Source organism: Pezoporus flaviventris, unplaced genomic scaffold (genome assembly GCF_033815535.1).
Source record: "Pezoporus flaviventris isolate CSIRO_AGI_PZ_B2104156 unplaced genomic scaffold, CSIRO_AGI_Pfla_v1 ptg000031l, whole genome shotgun sequence".
NCBI classification, from domain to species: Eukaryota; Metazoa; Chordata; class Aves; order Psittaciformes; family Psittacidae; genus Pezoporus; species Pezoporus flaviventris.
In genome coordinates this window covers 24,665,779-24,681,591 of record NW_026892579.1, presented here as the reverse complement: position 1 = coordinate 24,681,591, position 15,813 = coordinate 24,665,779, and the positions used below count along the sequence as shown (strand labels likewise).

The following is a 15,813-nucleotide window of genomic DNA, read 5'->3' as shown; positions in this document are numbered from 1 at the left end:
TAAAACTTTACCTAATCATCTGTTGCTGAACTCAAATTGCACAAAGGGCAAACAACCATGGAATAGGTTAAAACACAGAAGAAAGAGCAAATAATGATTAGCAAACATGCTTCAGCAGATCCCAAAACTGTAAGTGCCATAACCCTTTTTACTGCAAAACAATCATTTTCACATAGTTAGCCACAGTAGTAAATACATTCAGTATATTTCACAATAAACTTTAATTGATGAATATGCCACTAGACTTTTGAGTTTCTAAGAAGCAGGAGACTTCTTTCAGAACAATTTGCCAATTCTCACATTTGTTATTTTATAGCAAACAGCTTAATGCTTTTGAAAATAAAAATGAATATAAATGTAAAGCCACAGGAGGTCTCTATTTAATTGGCTCTCTATAGTTTCTGAACTATATTTTGGAGCCCGTTATGGCATGTATTAAACATACTCTTTAAAATAAACTTGATTTCCTCAATGGTCTTACCTCAGTATACTTAAGAACATGGGCTGTAGAAGGAACACAGCTTTCATGAAAAGACATAGTTCCTAGGCAATACAGAGCACAGAGATATTACAGAGATGTAATTTACATTCCCCTTGGAGAACTGCATCTAAACACCTCTAAGTAGTAAATCTCTGGTATTCACTGTGATGTGTATGGAGAATGGGCTGCTCCATGCTTAAGCCTTTTTGGCCCTTCCTTCATTTTCAGGCTCTCAAATACCTTTTGAGCAGTTACCCCAATTGCAACTTCCCAGCAACACTGGGGTAACATTTCTAGGTACATGTATCAAGTTACCAAAAGGTTGAATGAGTACGGTTCTCAGGAAACCCCAGACAGTATACATGACCGCAATGTTACAACCATTGATGCTGCTGTCTCCAAATCCAGAGGTGTCTCCTCACCCAGATGTGACCTAGGAGTAGGTTTTACCCTTGACTGATCTTGCTTTTACATTGATAGGAAAACAAACAAAACCTGTTCTGAAGTTGGAATCTGGCTTTTAATGCCTCATACAAAAGGATCTATGTGTAAAAATTTATTCAGAAGGGACAAGCAAGTCAATATTGAAATCAACATAGGGACAACTTTTCTGCCTAAGCAGACATCTTCTGCTTAAGGACAGAAACACAGGACGTTTTCTGCCTAAGCAGATATTTTGTCATTAGAATATCCCATGGCTTTTAAAAACTGGGTTGAAGTGGATTACTGTTCATCTTACAGTACTTTTAGTAACTGTGTTCATATGCTCTAGCAACTCTTGAATAAAGAGATCTGAGACAAACAAGATATTATTTTTTCCATAAAGAACATAATTAAACATGGAATTCACAGCCACAAGGGATTGTGGAGGCTGAAAGAAACCATGAGTTCAAAAATGGAGAAATTCCTGGAGAAAAATGGAGTCACTTTATCTGTTCTTTGTTTCACACCATCTGTTGGTGGCTGCTGCGGGAGGCAGGGTACAGGGCTAGAAACATCTTTGGTTCTGATCCACACCGATAGTTCTTAGGACAATGTACATCATTAGTAGGATATTGTCATACATATTTATTAACTGCAAAACATACTTTACATACTTGCATCTTATTCATAAAGACAGCTTTTGTCAAGGAAATTCAGTATGGTACATTAAATCTGTAAAACTATGGTGTAAAAAGAGTTACATTTTCACTTAAGCATATATCTCTTACTATAATTTTTCATCGCTACCATCACAACTGTCAGGAAAAGAAAGGTACAAAAAAATAATTCAACTAAACAGATATACATAAACTTTATTTAAGAAACAAACAAAAGCTGTTTTCCATTTAAATCTAGTGAATCTCCCTTACCTTGTTGGATCAACTATCAAAATTATACAAAGCTTCTAAAGTCTGTAAACTTCCTGGTTATAGAGCAGACATATGCATCCGCAGATTATTAGAATTACCCTGGGATAATTCAAGGAGGCTTACACTAGGTTACCTGATATAATGGCAATGGTTAAACAAACACCTAATATACCAGATTGCTGCAATCTTAAAGCAGGAAACTGAGGAGTTGACTAAGCCAGAAAACAGCTCTCAAAGGGTTATTGCAAGTATTTTTAGCCTCCTTCAGGATTACATCTTTAAATATGAGCAGTATGAACACCAAGAGCTCAGTTCTGCTCCTAGATAAGTGCACAAGCGTAACTGCTCTTAAAATCTGGATGGTCTGTGGTGCACACCTCACTTATCCAAACTGTCAGTCTCTATGCCAACAGTTTCAGCAACTGAGGCACAGTTACATCCCACATAGTAGAGCACAGAGATGTAATTAATGTTAAAGTGCTGCATTTTTGCATGATATGTGTGTACTCAGTAACATATTGTCCAGTTTTGCATTCATATCCCCTCATTATAGGATACTTGAATTCACAGGTGTGTGTATATATACACTACTCCCACTTAAAAGTACCAGAGACTACTCAGATGTACTTATAAGGAAATAACCCCTGTATGGGAGTGAATAGCTCAGATTCCAGTAAAACACTTGGCCAAAATACATTACTGTAGCAAGTACACAGAAATCCCTGAGTACTTAAGTATATAGCAAGATAAACCCAAGTTTAACAGTGAGTAAATATCCTGGCTTTCCTTGCTCATCCTCAGTTTCTGAAGTAATGGTAAAAAGTACTGGCCTTTACAAGAATACAGTATTATAAAATATGTTGTACTGTAAGCCTGAAAGCCAATACTTAGAAACATCAAGCATGGAGTGCTTCTGGTTGCTAAGGCCATGCTTCTGTAATGAAATGCACACAATGCACCCATTTTACCTATGGGATGCTACACAGTATGATTGCCCTGCAATGAATCCTTCTTTTAATCACTTGCAGCATCACAAGAAACAACTCTGTAAAAAGAATTATAAACCACTGCATTTAACATAGAGCAGAATTTGCTAGTTAGAGCTGAACTGTCCCACGGGAATAATTCTGTTGATAAAGCTACCAAAGATTACAGAGTGCAGGAGTCCACCTGACACAAAAAACTTCACTTAGCTAATGCCCATAGTTCTTCATAGGTATGTCATTACTTTCCTGACTTCTGTGAAAACTGTCAGAAATAGACTGAGTTGTGGATTAAAAAAAAATAAAAATAAAAATTGCAGTTAATAAAGATATGAGTCCCAAAGTTCCCAACTGCATTTTCAGACACACTAGGCCCTTAACGCAGACAACCCTGCCAGATTAAAACCACATTAAGTACTTAATTACGAGTAGAGAACCAGCAAGCATGTGTAGGTGAAAGCTGTGTCACAGTAACAGAATACCGTACTGCAGAGAAATCATTTGGATGCACATCCCAAGAGCTTCCTGGGTTAAAAATAGAGCAAGATTTCTTTTTTTGTGTGTGCGTAACAAAAAGACAAAAGATCTCCTGAGGTCATCGATGTTCCATCAAATTACAGTATAAATATAATTACATTCCCAACATCCCTTATGTCACTTGAACACTACATTTTGAAGTGTTTAATATTAAAATCCATCAGTTGAAGGCTCTGTTCCTTATAGTTATATTATTACACACATTTTCCCTATGCCATTAAAGAAATAACTAGAAAAACCGCTATCAAGTTAGCATGGTTAGGCACTCAAGATTTAAAAAGTCACAGGCAGAATATAAAGCTGTCCTCCCTGCGCATACAAGTCAGGTCAAGTCAAGTCCTTAACTACATGGACCAATTTTATCTTAGCATTTCCTTACCCCTTCTGCTCTGAAGGTCAGAGGACATATGAACAAGGGGATCCTAGTTCAAGCCCACGGTATTGTGAAAGGCTCCTAAGCACCTTTTCAGATTTCAAGGAAGGAATTCTCTGGGGCATTTCTACTCAGACAGACTTAGTGTCTCCTTGAGCAATTTGAGTTATCCTTAAAAAAATCCACATACATACTTTCCTTTCCTTACAAGTCAGCACAGGATAAGGAGGGATAAATCTTCCTTCTTCCCTGCCTCTTTAGGATGGGACAAAGCCTAATCTTTGTCCATGGGTACCAAGATCTCTAACTACCATGCTATTTAATCCCAAGAAAGAATTCTACCTATGGAAAGCAATGGAGGATGCACTGCCATGATGGGAATTAGCAAAACAGAAAAACAAAGACGTTTCGAGTATGCTCTGAAACTCCTGAACACTTTGTCATTTTGAGTTGTAAGACTTGAATAAAGTCCTGTAGCCCTCTGACACTCAAACTGTAGTCAGCGACTTGCCTCATGACATTTCATCAAAAATACATTAAAGGCAGTGGATAATATATATACTTTTAAATAGAAAATACATATAGAACTTTTAGACTATTTTAGGACTGTAGAAAGTGTAAGTTCTACCTGCATTATTTTTTAATTCATATTCTACAGAAGTTGCTGGGTACTATCTTGTTTGACTGGCATGAAGTAAGACAAGGCTACTTGGGGACAGCAGGCAGTCCTTCAGTGAAGAAAGCTGGGAAAGATCTTAATTGCAAAATTCCTACAGGCTGGGCTCCAGCTGGGCCAGCAGACTGGCCTGCCTCTATCAGCTGATGATCAAACTAACATTAAATTGTGAAAGACCTCAGATTGCAAGCAAAGAGAGAGGAAACAGCTGGAAGGAAGCATCAGGGCTGTATTTCTCCCCCAGAGCAGCAACAAGATTTCAGCGCTGTGCAGACCCTACATAAAACTGGCCAAGAAACATCCAAGTTCAGGTAAGATCCAGCTGGACAGGCGTGGGGACATTTTCTCTGATGGCTTTGATGATTAAGCAGCTAAGTTTTGTGGTGAGGAGACTGCTTTTCAGCTGTCCAGAGGCTTTCCAGGTGCTGAACCCAGCTGGGGGACTTGTTTTATTACAGCTGATCAACAGAAGGCCTTCACAATGAAACCAAATCTGAGTGATCAAAGAAACACCCCTCTCCTCCAAATTAGTATTACTAACATATGAGTCAAGAGAAGAGAGAACTTCACATGGGCTAAAAGAAGTCTAAAGTGCAACTTCCCTTGTACCCAGAAGCTGCAGATACAGTTTCATTGTAAGTTAAACTTTTATTCAATGTACAGTGATACCCAGCTGCATAGGACATTTTGATATCTGTTATGTCTCCAACAAGGATGCTGATCTAAGGTAAAAGATGTTGTGCAAATACTGCTGTTAAACATGAACATAATTCCTAAAAAATATCCACTAGGGAAAAAACTGTGCTCTTGAAATAATCTGGAGTCATTTCATAAAATGAAATCAACACTTAAAGCATATTAAAAGAAACTTTAAAGTTCTGATGTTCCAAGGCTTTCTAGTAAGTTACACCTTTTTTGTTTTTAAATACTAGATGGATTCAATGGCAAAAAAATTGATAAGATTTTCTATGCAGTCTGTCTGGAAAAGATAATTTCTTAGATTTGGATATACACAATTGTTTTTAAGAGCCACATCTGGTTGACTGCTGATAAACCGAGCTTGAAAAAAATAAAATTCATTAACCTAACAGAAGCCTAATCTGATGCATCTGCAACAAGCACAGTCTCATGAACATTTCATACAACATTGGATGGGAATTTCACCCAAAATAAAGGAGCAAGGAGTAATTTGCTCATTCAATATGAAACATAATGATTTTTAACCTCAGACTCATTATTTGAGCTTATCCTTGGTTTTTGTGGTGGTCCCCCCCTGTAAGTGTATCCTTATCAAGGTTATCTTGCAGATCTGCTAATGTGTTATTTGAGGAATTCTCGGTGTCACATAAATCTTTCTCTTTAGTGCCTGGGTGATTTCCACAGTCACTGTTCAGACCTTCATCATCTTTTTTGGAATGAGAAGTGTCCTCCTTTCTGTCTGAAGCGCCTTGAACGTCTTCTGATTTTGAAAGCTGACCGCTATCAGTATCACTGTTCTTTTCACTGTTGTTCTGCCTAACAGCATCACAGTTCATTTCTTGTTCATCCTGGTCATTTTCTTCCTCATTTTTTGTGAGTTCTACCTTTCTTTCTTCAGTTGTTTTACCAGCTGAGCTTCCACTTGCCGATGTATTCTTAGGCTCTTTTGGTTTCTTATGCTTAGAAATACAACTATTGTGAACAGAAATTGGAGATGCTGGCTTTTTATTTGTTTTGCTTCCCTCCAACTTCTGTTTTCTTGGGGGTCCCCAGATAAAATGCTCTGAGGGTGTATAATGTTGCTGAGCGAACCTCAGGAGTTTCCTCCTTTCTCTTCGGTCTCTAATAGTATACACAAAATATTCTAGAGCACTTTGCTTAATGTTGGGAATAGTATCTTCCACAAGAGCTTCATGGAGAATAAATTTTACCAGGGGAGATTTAAAACTCTCATATCCAAGCTCTCCAAGACTTTTCAGAATTCGAGTGATTCTCAAGTAGTTGTGTTGAGACCTTTGGAAGAAAAGGGTGAAAAAATCCCATTGAATCAGGGGAAAAAAGAAAAACTAACCCACCTTACAGATACAGAGCTGGAATAGCAATTCCTCAGTCCTTTTTATCTCTCCAGGTGTGTACTTCAGGCTTCCTGTACTTTAATTTCTCACAGCTGCTGAAGCTTGCTAGCACCTCCTTTGCTAGGACATTGTGAGTGAAAATTAGTGTCTGTACAGTGCAATGAGGCAACAGGCAAAAAAAACCCCATAAAATCAAAAGTCTGTACTGATTTTGATTCCTTCTTCTGTATGTGCTCTTTCTAAGGAGAAACCCAGTTATTTTATATAATAAGAATTTTGAAGTGTATTGCAGTAATACAGCTATGGAACAGGATTCATTGCACTTCATTTAAGCTATCTGAAAGCTGGGTCTCCAACCTAGAGTAGCTACCTGCACTTCTCATACAGTCAGTGCTGGAAGAAAACCAGGCACCTCTGGAGAGCAAGTCCCACTGTTGTAAGAAATGTCTAAGACAAATGGAATGAACTATATTCTGGAAGTTCTTGCGAAGGGACCTTTCTCCCATAACGTACATATAAGTAAACAGTAAAACTTGAATGTGTATGTTTCAGATGGCTAAAATTAGGTAAAAAAAGTCCCAATTCATGACTTAAAACTGTGTAGCTAGTCACTGATGAGAATACAGGAATTACACTGTAAAAATGTGCTGCGAGTAACATTTGGGCTTCCCAAAACCTTTTTTCATCTGTGTTCTGAATCTGAGCCCACACCCATATTGGCTCATATAATATTTAAGTAAAACTAATAAAAAAATTATTCCTACTATTCACCCAAAATTATTGATCAGCAATACAAGCTTTGGGAGAAGAAAATACTGCAACAAAGCAATCTCCAGCTCTAAGGTCAGAAATATTAGGAAAGAGATCACAAGATTTGAAGAGAGATTTTGAAACAATTAATCAGCATGGGACAAAATTCAGTGCAAACTTATGCTCCACACAATACTGATGAAAAGCGACAGAAGTAATTTGCTGAAAGTTGGGTTGAAGTTTGACTTAATGCATATCTAAACCTCTCCAGTTAAGCACTGCAACCAAAATGTACTAAACACATAGGATTTCATGGTTTGAGGAGGGAGGGAAATCTTGTTATTTAGTTTCCATAAAGGTGTGAAGAATTTTAATTTTCTCAAAAAGAAATGTGAATACAAAGATAAGCCACTTGTTCTTTCCAATTGTGAAGCAGCACTTTGGAAACAGGTGAAAATTCATTTGGTAGCATGACAAACAAATTAATTTAACTGTGATCTTCTTCAGCAGCACCTAAACTTGTATTTTCAGATAATTCCATATATTGGTTAGATTGGTAGTGGGCAAGAGGCATAATTAAAAAAAACAAAAAAAAAAGGGGGTGGAAGGAGAAATGTACATACAGACACAAACCAGGCATTGCCTATTTCTTTTTCTGTTTTTCCTGGCAATCTTTGGAAAATATATCTTCCCTTTCTCTACAAAAGGAAAGAGTAAAGAGATTCTGTGGCAGTTCTAGAGTGGAGTGCATGTCATTACTTACTCATTCAAATGCTGAAATCTTTCTTGCCAGTTAGCAGCTCGTGCTACGTTTCCAGTTTTATCAATTAGCTTTATACCAAAAAACTCCAACATCATTTTGTAAGCCAAAAGGAATCTTCTAATTGCTTCTTTTGTTTTCTTGAATTCCTAATAAACAAAGAATAAGTCCAAACTTTTAAGTGGCACTAAAGCAAGTACTTCTACATTGTATAAAACAACTCTACCTAACAAAAAGCAGGTATGTATCAAAATTAATGTGATAGTTTGTATGGAGCTCAATTTGTATTACCTCAATTTCATATGTAGTTAATTCCTTAGCATAGAAGTTCAGACCTTGTTCCCTCAGTGGAAAAAGCCTGTTAAAAGAAAAAGCACATTACAGCTCATGCTACATGAACACTTACTCAAATTAATGCTTCGAAACAGAAATAGGTAATAAATGACAAACCACTGTATGTAAGTGTGGTTATGTTCCAGTTTTTCATAGTCTCCTTTCCACTTATTTAGGACTTCTTCAATATAAACCCCTGCATAAAAACAATTTGAAAACTGTTAAGTAGCCATCAAAACCAGTATTCAGCTACATAAAGTACATGCTGTGTTAACATAATGATACAATACATACTTTAATTCTCTTTCACATACTACTTTTTCACATACTCACTAGGTCTATTAAAGCCATTAAAAAAATAATAAAAATTATTTTAGTTACTAAAACTTAATTAAAAGTGAGAGATTTATCAAATTTCAAGACAAAAAAACGTTATGCTAGGTTATCTGCCGGCAGAGGGTACGTGACAATAACCTCTGTAAATTATACTTCTCATGTCCTAGATCCCTTTATCAGACCGAATAATAATTAACAAACCACTACTCCATTGTGAATCAGTATCTCTGCTTTAACATGACAAAACTCTGCATATATAATACATATATCTCGTCCTAGTAGGACAAAGCCTCAACTCTTCAAGAAGTCTCCCATTCCAGGCATCTCTCCATCTGCAAATAACATTATGACTGGGAAATCTTTCTCAATTAGCTGTGGCCAAGAATCTTGCTGCCATTACTACAGGTTTGAACTTGGGTTCTCAGGTCATGCTCAACAAATAAGAATTTCAACTTCTAGTGGTCTGAAAACAATTGGGGAGTTCAGTCGGCTCCTCTTGGAAAGGCACAGTGATAGAAAAACAGGACAAATTAAATGTGAAAAGCAATTAATCATTCTTTGCACCAAGACCATCTTATGAAGCTCAGTCAAGGGCCAGGGTACATTTCTGAGTACCTGCACAAATATACAAAGTACATAAAATGATGCTCCTTGTCCCAAAATCTGCACGGTCTCCTTCCATGAATAAACACTCAGCATCAGCCTGTTTCCACTCTGAAACCAAAAAGTTTCACCACTGCTGCACGGCCCTTCCCAAAGTCAAATAGCATAGGAGTGGTCTAAAAAATTCGAAGCCCCATGCAGACAGTGTCCTATTGCACACTCGAGATCTCTCTCTCCACAGTGAAAATTTCCACTTGGGTCTCAATGACAAAGGAAAACTTGTTTGGTACTTTTCTTCAAGAAAGGGAGAAAGCAGTCAGTCAAAGGGGCTAAGAGCATGGGGTTTCCAGTACAGATGAGGCTAGAAAAGGACCTTGCAAAGAGGACCTCCCAGCACTAACATACTGTATCCAACCTGCGTTTCAAGTCTTGGAAAACTTGCTGCTCAGGGCAGAGAAACAAACAGGCCAGTTTTGAGTCAGAACCACAGGCAGAATCTGTAGGTCATGGAATTAAAATTCTGTCATGGTTTAACCCCAGATGGCAACTAAGCACCACACAGCTGCTCACCCACCCCCACCCTGCAAAGGGATGGGGAGCAGAATCGGAAAAAAAGAAAACAAGTAAAAGCCATGGGTTAAGAACAGTTTAATATTTGACATAAAGTACAATACTAATGGTACTACTAATAGCAATGAAAAGGGAAATAATAAGGATAAAGATATTAAAAAGGGGGGAGGGGGGGGGGGGGGGACGGGAAAGGCAGAAAAAAACCCAAACAGTGATGCACAATACAACTGCTCACCACCTGCTGACCAATACCCAGCCTGACCCAAGTAGCAATCAGTCCCTTCCGGGTAACTCCCCCCAGTTTATATATTGGGCATGATGTGCTGTGGTATGGAATACCATTCTGGCTAGTTTGGGTCAGGTGCCCTGTCTCTGCTTCCTCCTGGCTTCTCGTGCCTCTCCTCACTGGCAGAGCATAAGAGACTGAAAAGTCCTTGATCAGGGTAAGTGCTACTCAGCAACAGCTAAAACATGGGTGTGTTATGAGCACTGTTCTCAGACTAAAGCCAAAACACAACACTGCACCAGCTACTAGGAAGAAAATTAACTTGATCCCAGCCAAAACCAGAAAAATTTTAGATCTAATATTGTATTAGAAATGTTTTTAGTAACATTCCCCAGTAATTCTGTCCCTAATATGGTAGCTTAGACTCCCTCTGAACAGTCTCACAGATCCACAGACTTATGTCAAGGTGGTGGCTACTCATTCTCGGTGAGGAATTCTGTATAACCAGAGCTCGCAGCCATCAACGCTTCAGCCTCCATGGCTTATTAGCTACCTTTGACACTACCAACTGTGGTTTTCTCCTGAAGTATTAAGAGAAATTTTATTCTTGACAAATTTTAGGAGGGAAGTCCTCCTCTAGCTTTCATGGCTATCTCTTCCTATGGCTAATCCTATTGAATTGCTCCTTCATTCGGCACTTTAAAGGATCCCCCCAACCTTTTCTGGCTTTTAGTTTCAGGTTCATGTGGTCCTCAGGTTCCCAAGGACCTCAGTGCTCTTCTTTTCCTTTCTATGTCTGTTCTCTGTGTAATGTCTCCCAAATTTGCTACTTCTGTATTGGTAATTCACAGATCTAACTCTTCTTCCAGTCAGGCTAAAAATGCAGCATCTGCCTGCAGACATCTAGAGAAAGCTCAAGATGATTAAAACAAAGGTCTTATCATTCTTTCACAAAACCTGTTTTCTCACTTGCTGAAGATATTATCGCTATCTTGCCTATAAACAGCTCTCATCTTCAACCTTCCTATATATACATCTTTATATCCTTCTGTGTAACATTCCTTCCCATCCAGCTTCCTATCAGAACTGTGACATTTTGCATCTCAACATCCTTTTTCCTGACCTTGAAAAGTGCCCTCCTGTCACACTTACATCTACCTTGAATGCTGCTGGTATGATCATATTTCTAGACCACAGCTTTTTTATACTGCCTCTTTTTCGCTTTGCATTCTTCCAATGTGAAACCCTTTTCTGTAAATTCAAGCAAGAACTATATGCCTTCAATCCCAAAGCCTTTTGTGACCTGCCCCTTGCTACCTTATGAGAACCCATCTGCTGCTATGAGACTGATCCTGCCTCTGACAGGATCCTGCCTTGGTGACAGCCTCCACATCTTGCTTCTGCACTCCCGTGTACATGCTGGTAGCTCCTCCCAAGCTGCTCTCATGCTCAGAGGACCTTTCCGCAAACACCTTCAGAGTAACCTCCTCAGAATTCTTTTAGAACTCTCAAAAGCTATTTTTTGGCCTGCAAAAATTTTTTTACCAATGGCTAAGCTCTCATGTACTGAGGCTCTTGCCTATCATTCTAACCAAGACTGTTTTATTGCCTCCGTCTGCTTCCCCATCTGTCTGCTACCCTCTTGTCTCTCATACTTCAACTGCAAACTCTCTAAAGCAAGGTTTGCCGTCTTTCAGCTCGTCCTCTTTGTGTAGAACCTTGCATTTGAGGTTCCTGCTCCACCACCTGAGCCACTAGAGACTTAGAGAAACTGTTTTATTATTGTTACTACAATAATCTCACAGAAGGTAGTTACAACATACTCTTTTTCCCTTACACAGTGCTAGGGATAACACCCTGATTCCTGCCACTCCTAATCACACAGCAACAGTTTGTGCAGCATAATGGAATAACTTTATCTTTGTTTAATAAAAAGCAGTGCCACTACTATGAAGCAGTGGTGCAAACAACGCCCTGTGTGACATCATGCTGAAAACGCATGAGAAAAGCACCACCTCCCTAGAACACAAGCTAACTCTGGTTTAAGCATAACCTGCTCCAGTGTTATCAACATGCTCCTCCAACACAGAAGGTTCAAGCTATACAATATTTAACTATATAACTTTCTTTTTTTCAGCACTGCAATTATCACTACAGTATCACTTTGTTACTATCATTAGTGAGCATTCTTTTGTTACCACTATTATTGCCACATATTACTCACCATCAGGTTTAAACGGGATTTTATTTTTGTAAAAGCGGAGATTGCACAAATCATTCTGATATCGAAGATCTTTAAAGTTCTGCTGAAAGAAAAGAAATACGACATTATCACCCTACAAAAACCTAACAAGAGTATCCAGAAAGCAATATTATGTTCTTTGAATAATCTGAGGACAAAAAATATTCAGAGTTTTAGGAACCACAGTTTTACTCATGCACTTAAAGACTCAGGTTAAGGGTCTGCAAGTTCCTTCTGGCTGCTACCTTCTGCTGAGGCCAAGGTCTGAGCAGCAAGCAGAGCAGCACCTTGACTCAAGTCTCAACAAATCTGAAAGATAAATAAGAAGTCCCAAGTCTGTAATCTATCCTCTTTGACATTAAAGGCATGAGCCTTTTTATGGGCTCCTACCACTGCTCCCGGGCTTACACATCTCACATGTTTGCACACATGCCTTGAATGAAAAGATGTTGCCCTGGTTTCACTCCTGTCCCATGCTGGGCCTCTGCATCAGCTTTTTGATTCTCATTTTTTATTCCTCATATTCACCAGGCACCACAAAGTTTTAGGAATATTTGGGTTGTATGCCGTCTCCTACTAAAAAGGCAGTTTTAAACCATAAAATATTCTTACTGGATACTGGTGTCGGTACTTGTATAAATCTCTTGCTGCATAGAAGCTTCTTTTCGGTTTGGCTGTCAGCTCAGTTCCATCACCACTCTGAAACAGTTATGAAGTAGGTAATAACCATACACAAACAGATTATATACCAAATTTGTGTAATATTCAAATAATTATTTTTCACAATGGATTTCAGCAATGTAAACTAATGTAAGTGCATATACTTTGTTCACTGTTTGGTCAAACACTGAAGCCTCCCTGCTGAATACCTAACAACATGCACTTTTAACATAAATTTAAAAATCAAAATAAAATTCAAAAGCAAGGCTATAACATGGCCTTCCAATTAGACTGAATTTGATTTAAATCAACAGGTTGATCATAGTTTCCAAATGCAAGACTTCAAAGTAACCTTGCAAGTATTAGCACAAGGTGAAGTAAATAACTGAACATGAAAATGCAGAGACACTACTCATTTTGAATGGGAAATTAAACTATTTGCAAAGACTATTTGTCATGTGTACATTGACTTAATTGCTATCTTTGCATCATGTGGAAGAAAATGAATAGTCATGGACAAGCCATACTGCAGTTGTAACACCTTCTTGCACCATTTTCTATTATTAGTTTTCTCAGAACTTAAATTTAAAACCTAGTAAGAAGAACCATTAAGGCCCAAAATAAAAATGTGCTTAGAGAAAACACACATGTACAAGAACTTGTACTAGTCCCCAGATGTTTGAAAGCTGTGATCTAAAGCAACCAAAGCCCATCAGGGTCAATGAAAATAATCTGAGTTCAGAGAACACTTGAAAAAGCTGCATGCACTGAAGAATATCAGGAAACGAAGCATTACCATGCAGACTTCAACTTGCTACCAACAACTTCATTTTCTTTGCAATTTCTTTATAACCAAACTGCAATGAAGAGTTTTGTATCCTTCAATCTCACAGAATAAGCCTCTACAACTAAAACCAAGGGCCGAATTACTACAAAAATTCATTCCACTGCTTTCAATACACATGTGACAGGTTAAAGTCAAGCCTAAAAAGGGAAGTACCCTGTGACTGCACTGGACATCTGTATTATTGCCATTGCTTATCAATAGCATATTAACAACAAACAGGGATCCGCTTTCATTCTTACTTTTGGAAGACCAGCTCTGACCATATTACAAACAAAACACACTTTCCTGAACAAGCAATACCCTTTGACACCCAGTCAGAAGGCGTTGGTATCACCAGCTATCAAGCAGAAAAGCGAAAAATGCTGATGCTTATTTAATTTCACACCGTTTCTGAACAGTAAACGTTATACATCTAACAGGCTAAAAGAAAGACCAAACTAGCCCAGCCTGCATTCAATTCTGACTCCGATTAAATTATTGGCAAAGCACCCCTTTATTTCCTTAGGGTCAACATTCTCAGAGGTTCCTAAAAGGCAGAAACTTGCTCTGAAAATTCCTCACCTCAGGCCCACTGAGAAGTCACAAATCCATTGCCACCTACGATCCAACACTCAGATTTTTAACCCATTTAATTAGAGGCCAAGTTCCAGACTACATCTGATGCAAAGCAGAACCTTCCCTACAAACATCAGTGGCGGGACTAGCAACGACCTCAAGGCCCGTTTTCTCCCAAGAGCAGGTAACCGTAAGAGGAGGGAAGACGGGACATGGGCTCATTTGTACTCCAGATGCGGGGCCAGTTCATCACATGCCGCTCCAAGCCACGCTCCAAGCATTCCGCGCCGCCTCAGCCGCCCGGGCCCGCGCCCCGGCCGGCCGGTGCCGCAGAGCTGGGTGGTGGGAGGGAGCGGGGCTGCCCCGACCCGGCCAGTCCCTGAGGCTTGGCGAGACGAGACGAGGCTCTGTGGGACAGCGGCAGTAGCGCCTTGCCCGGCCCGAAGCCGAGGCCAGCACCAAGTGCGGGCCGTACCCACCGCCCCTCACCCTGCCTCAGCCTCCCCGCAGCGGCGGCTTCTCCCAGCGATGGCGGTACCTGCTCGGGGCTAGCGGCGTCCGCCTCTGCCCGCTCGCCCTCCTCCGGAGCAGGGGACGGTGGCAGCGGGGGCTCCTGCGGCCGGCAGTCTGCTGCGGGCAGCTCGGCCAGCTCTTCCCCGCCTCCCGCGGCGGTGCACACCCCCTCCTGCCGCCGCGGCTCCCCGCCGGGCTCCGCCGCCTCGGGCTCCGAGTCTGTCTCCCAGGTGGAGTCGCAGTCCTCCACCGTGGTGGGCTCCTTGAAGCTGACCCCGCTCAGCAGGCTGCCCATCGGGCAGGGCAGGGCCCGCCGCCGCCGCGCCGCCCGGAGGCCGCGGAGGCCGACGGCTGGTTGCGGCCGCGGGCTGCCTACGGCTGCGGCATGGCGGGGCGGGGCGGCGGTCGGGGCTGCTCCCCCGCCCGCCCCGGCACACGGACACGCGTAGGGCGGAGCTGGAGGCGCCGGGGTTTCCACAGGAGACACGCACGTCCAGTCCCCGCCTGCCCACCCCCGGCGGCGGGCACCGGCGGGAGCTGCCGCCGCTCGCCTGGCCTGGGGCGGTCCTGGGGAAAAGAGGGAGGTGGCGGCAGAAACCCCGAGGGGTTTTCTCTTCTCGATGGAGACCTCGGTGACTCCTAAAGGGTTACGAGAAAAGCGAGGGGGTGCGGGTGTTCATGGAGAGGAGCGGGCGCGGGTGTTCATGGAGAGGAGCGGGCATGGCACCTGCCCCGCAGCAGCGGTCTGTGGAGAAGCAGTGACAGAAGTCTGTGACAGAAGCAGTTCTGTTACCAGCAGTGTGCAAGCACGGGCTGCCCACTGGACATGGGAAGGGCTGCTGTGGGGTGCACCTCAAGGAATGTACAGGTGCCAAAGGAAACAGGAATGGAGGGGTCAATAGTGTGGTAACCAGCCAGTATCAGTTGCTCATAAAACCCCTGGTCGTTTGGGGATAAAGCTG

General features: G+C 41.0%; 1 protein-coding gene across 2 annotated transcripts; it reads right to left on the bottom strand.

The window, feature by feature from the left end:
- Positions 1–979: 979 nt before the first annotated feature.
- On the bottom strand, positions 980–15,391 carry OGFRL1 (opioid growth factor receptor like 1). 2 transcript variants are annotated; one of them, XM_061460520.1, is made up of 7 exons: positions 14,877–15,391; positions 12,889–12,975; positions 12,259–12,337; positions 8,417–8,495; positions 8,258–8,324; positions 7,970–8,115; positions 980–6,394 (listed from the first exon to the last, which is right to left on the bottom strand). In XM_061460520.1, the coding sequence occupies exons 1-7, from the start codon at positions 15,144–15,146 to the stop codon at positions 5,647–5,649; spliced, it is 1,476 nt and encodes a 491-aa protein (XP_061316504.1). In that variant the 5' UTR covers positions 15,147–15,391; the 3' UTR covers positions 980–5,646. The 2 variants fall into 2 exon arrangements, with proteins under 2 accessions (XP_061316504.1, XP_061316503.1); XM_061460519.1 differs by having other exon boundaries at positions 12,259–12,340; positions 14,877–15,390.
- Positions 15,392–15,813: the final 422 nt, after the last annotated feature.

Coding starts and splice junctions, on each gene's coding strand:
- OGFRL1 (XM_061460519.1), bottom strand. CDS start 15,146: ATGGGCAGCCTGCTGAGCGGGGTCAGCTTCAAGGAGCCCACCACGGTG. Junction 12,341..12,888: donor AGTACCGACACCAGTATCCA/GTAAGAATATTT, acceptor CTTTTCTTTCAG/CAGAACTTTAAAGATCTTCG. Junction 8,325..8,416: donor AACCACACTTACATACAGTG/GTTTGTCATTTA, acceptor TTCTTTTAACAG/GCTTTTTCCACTGAGGGAAC.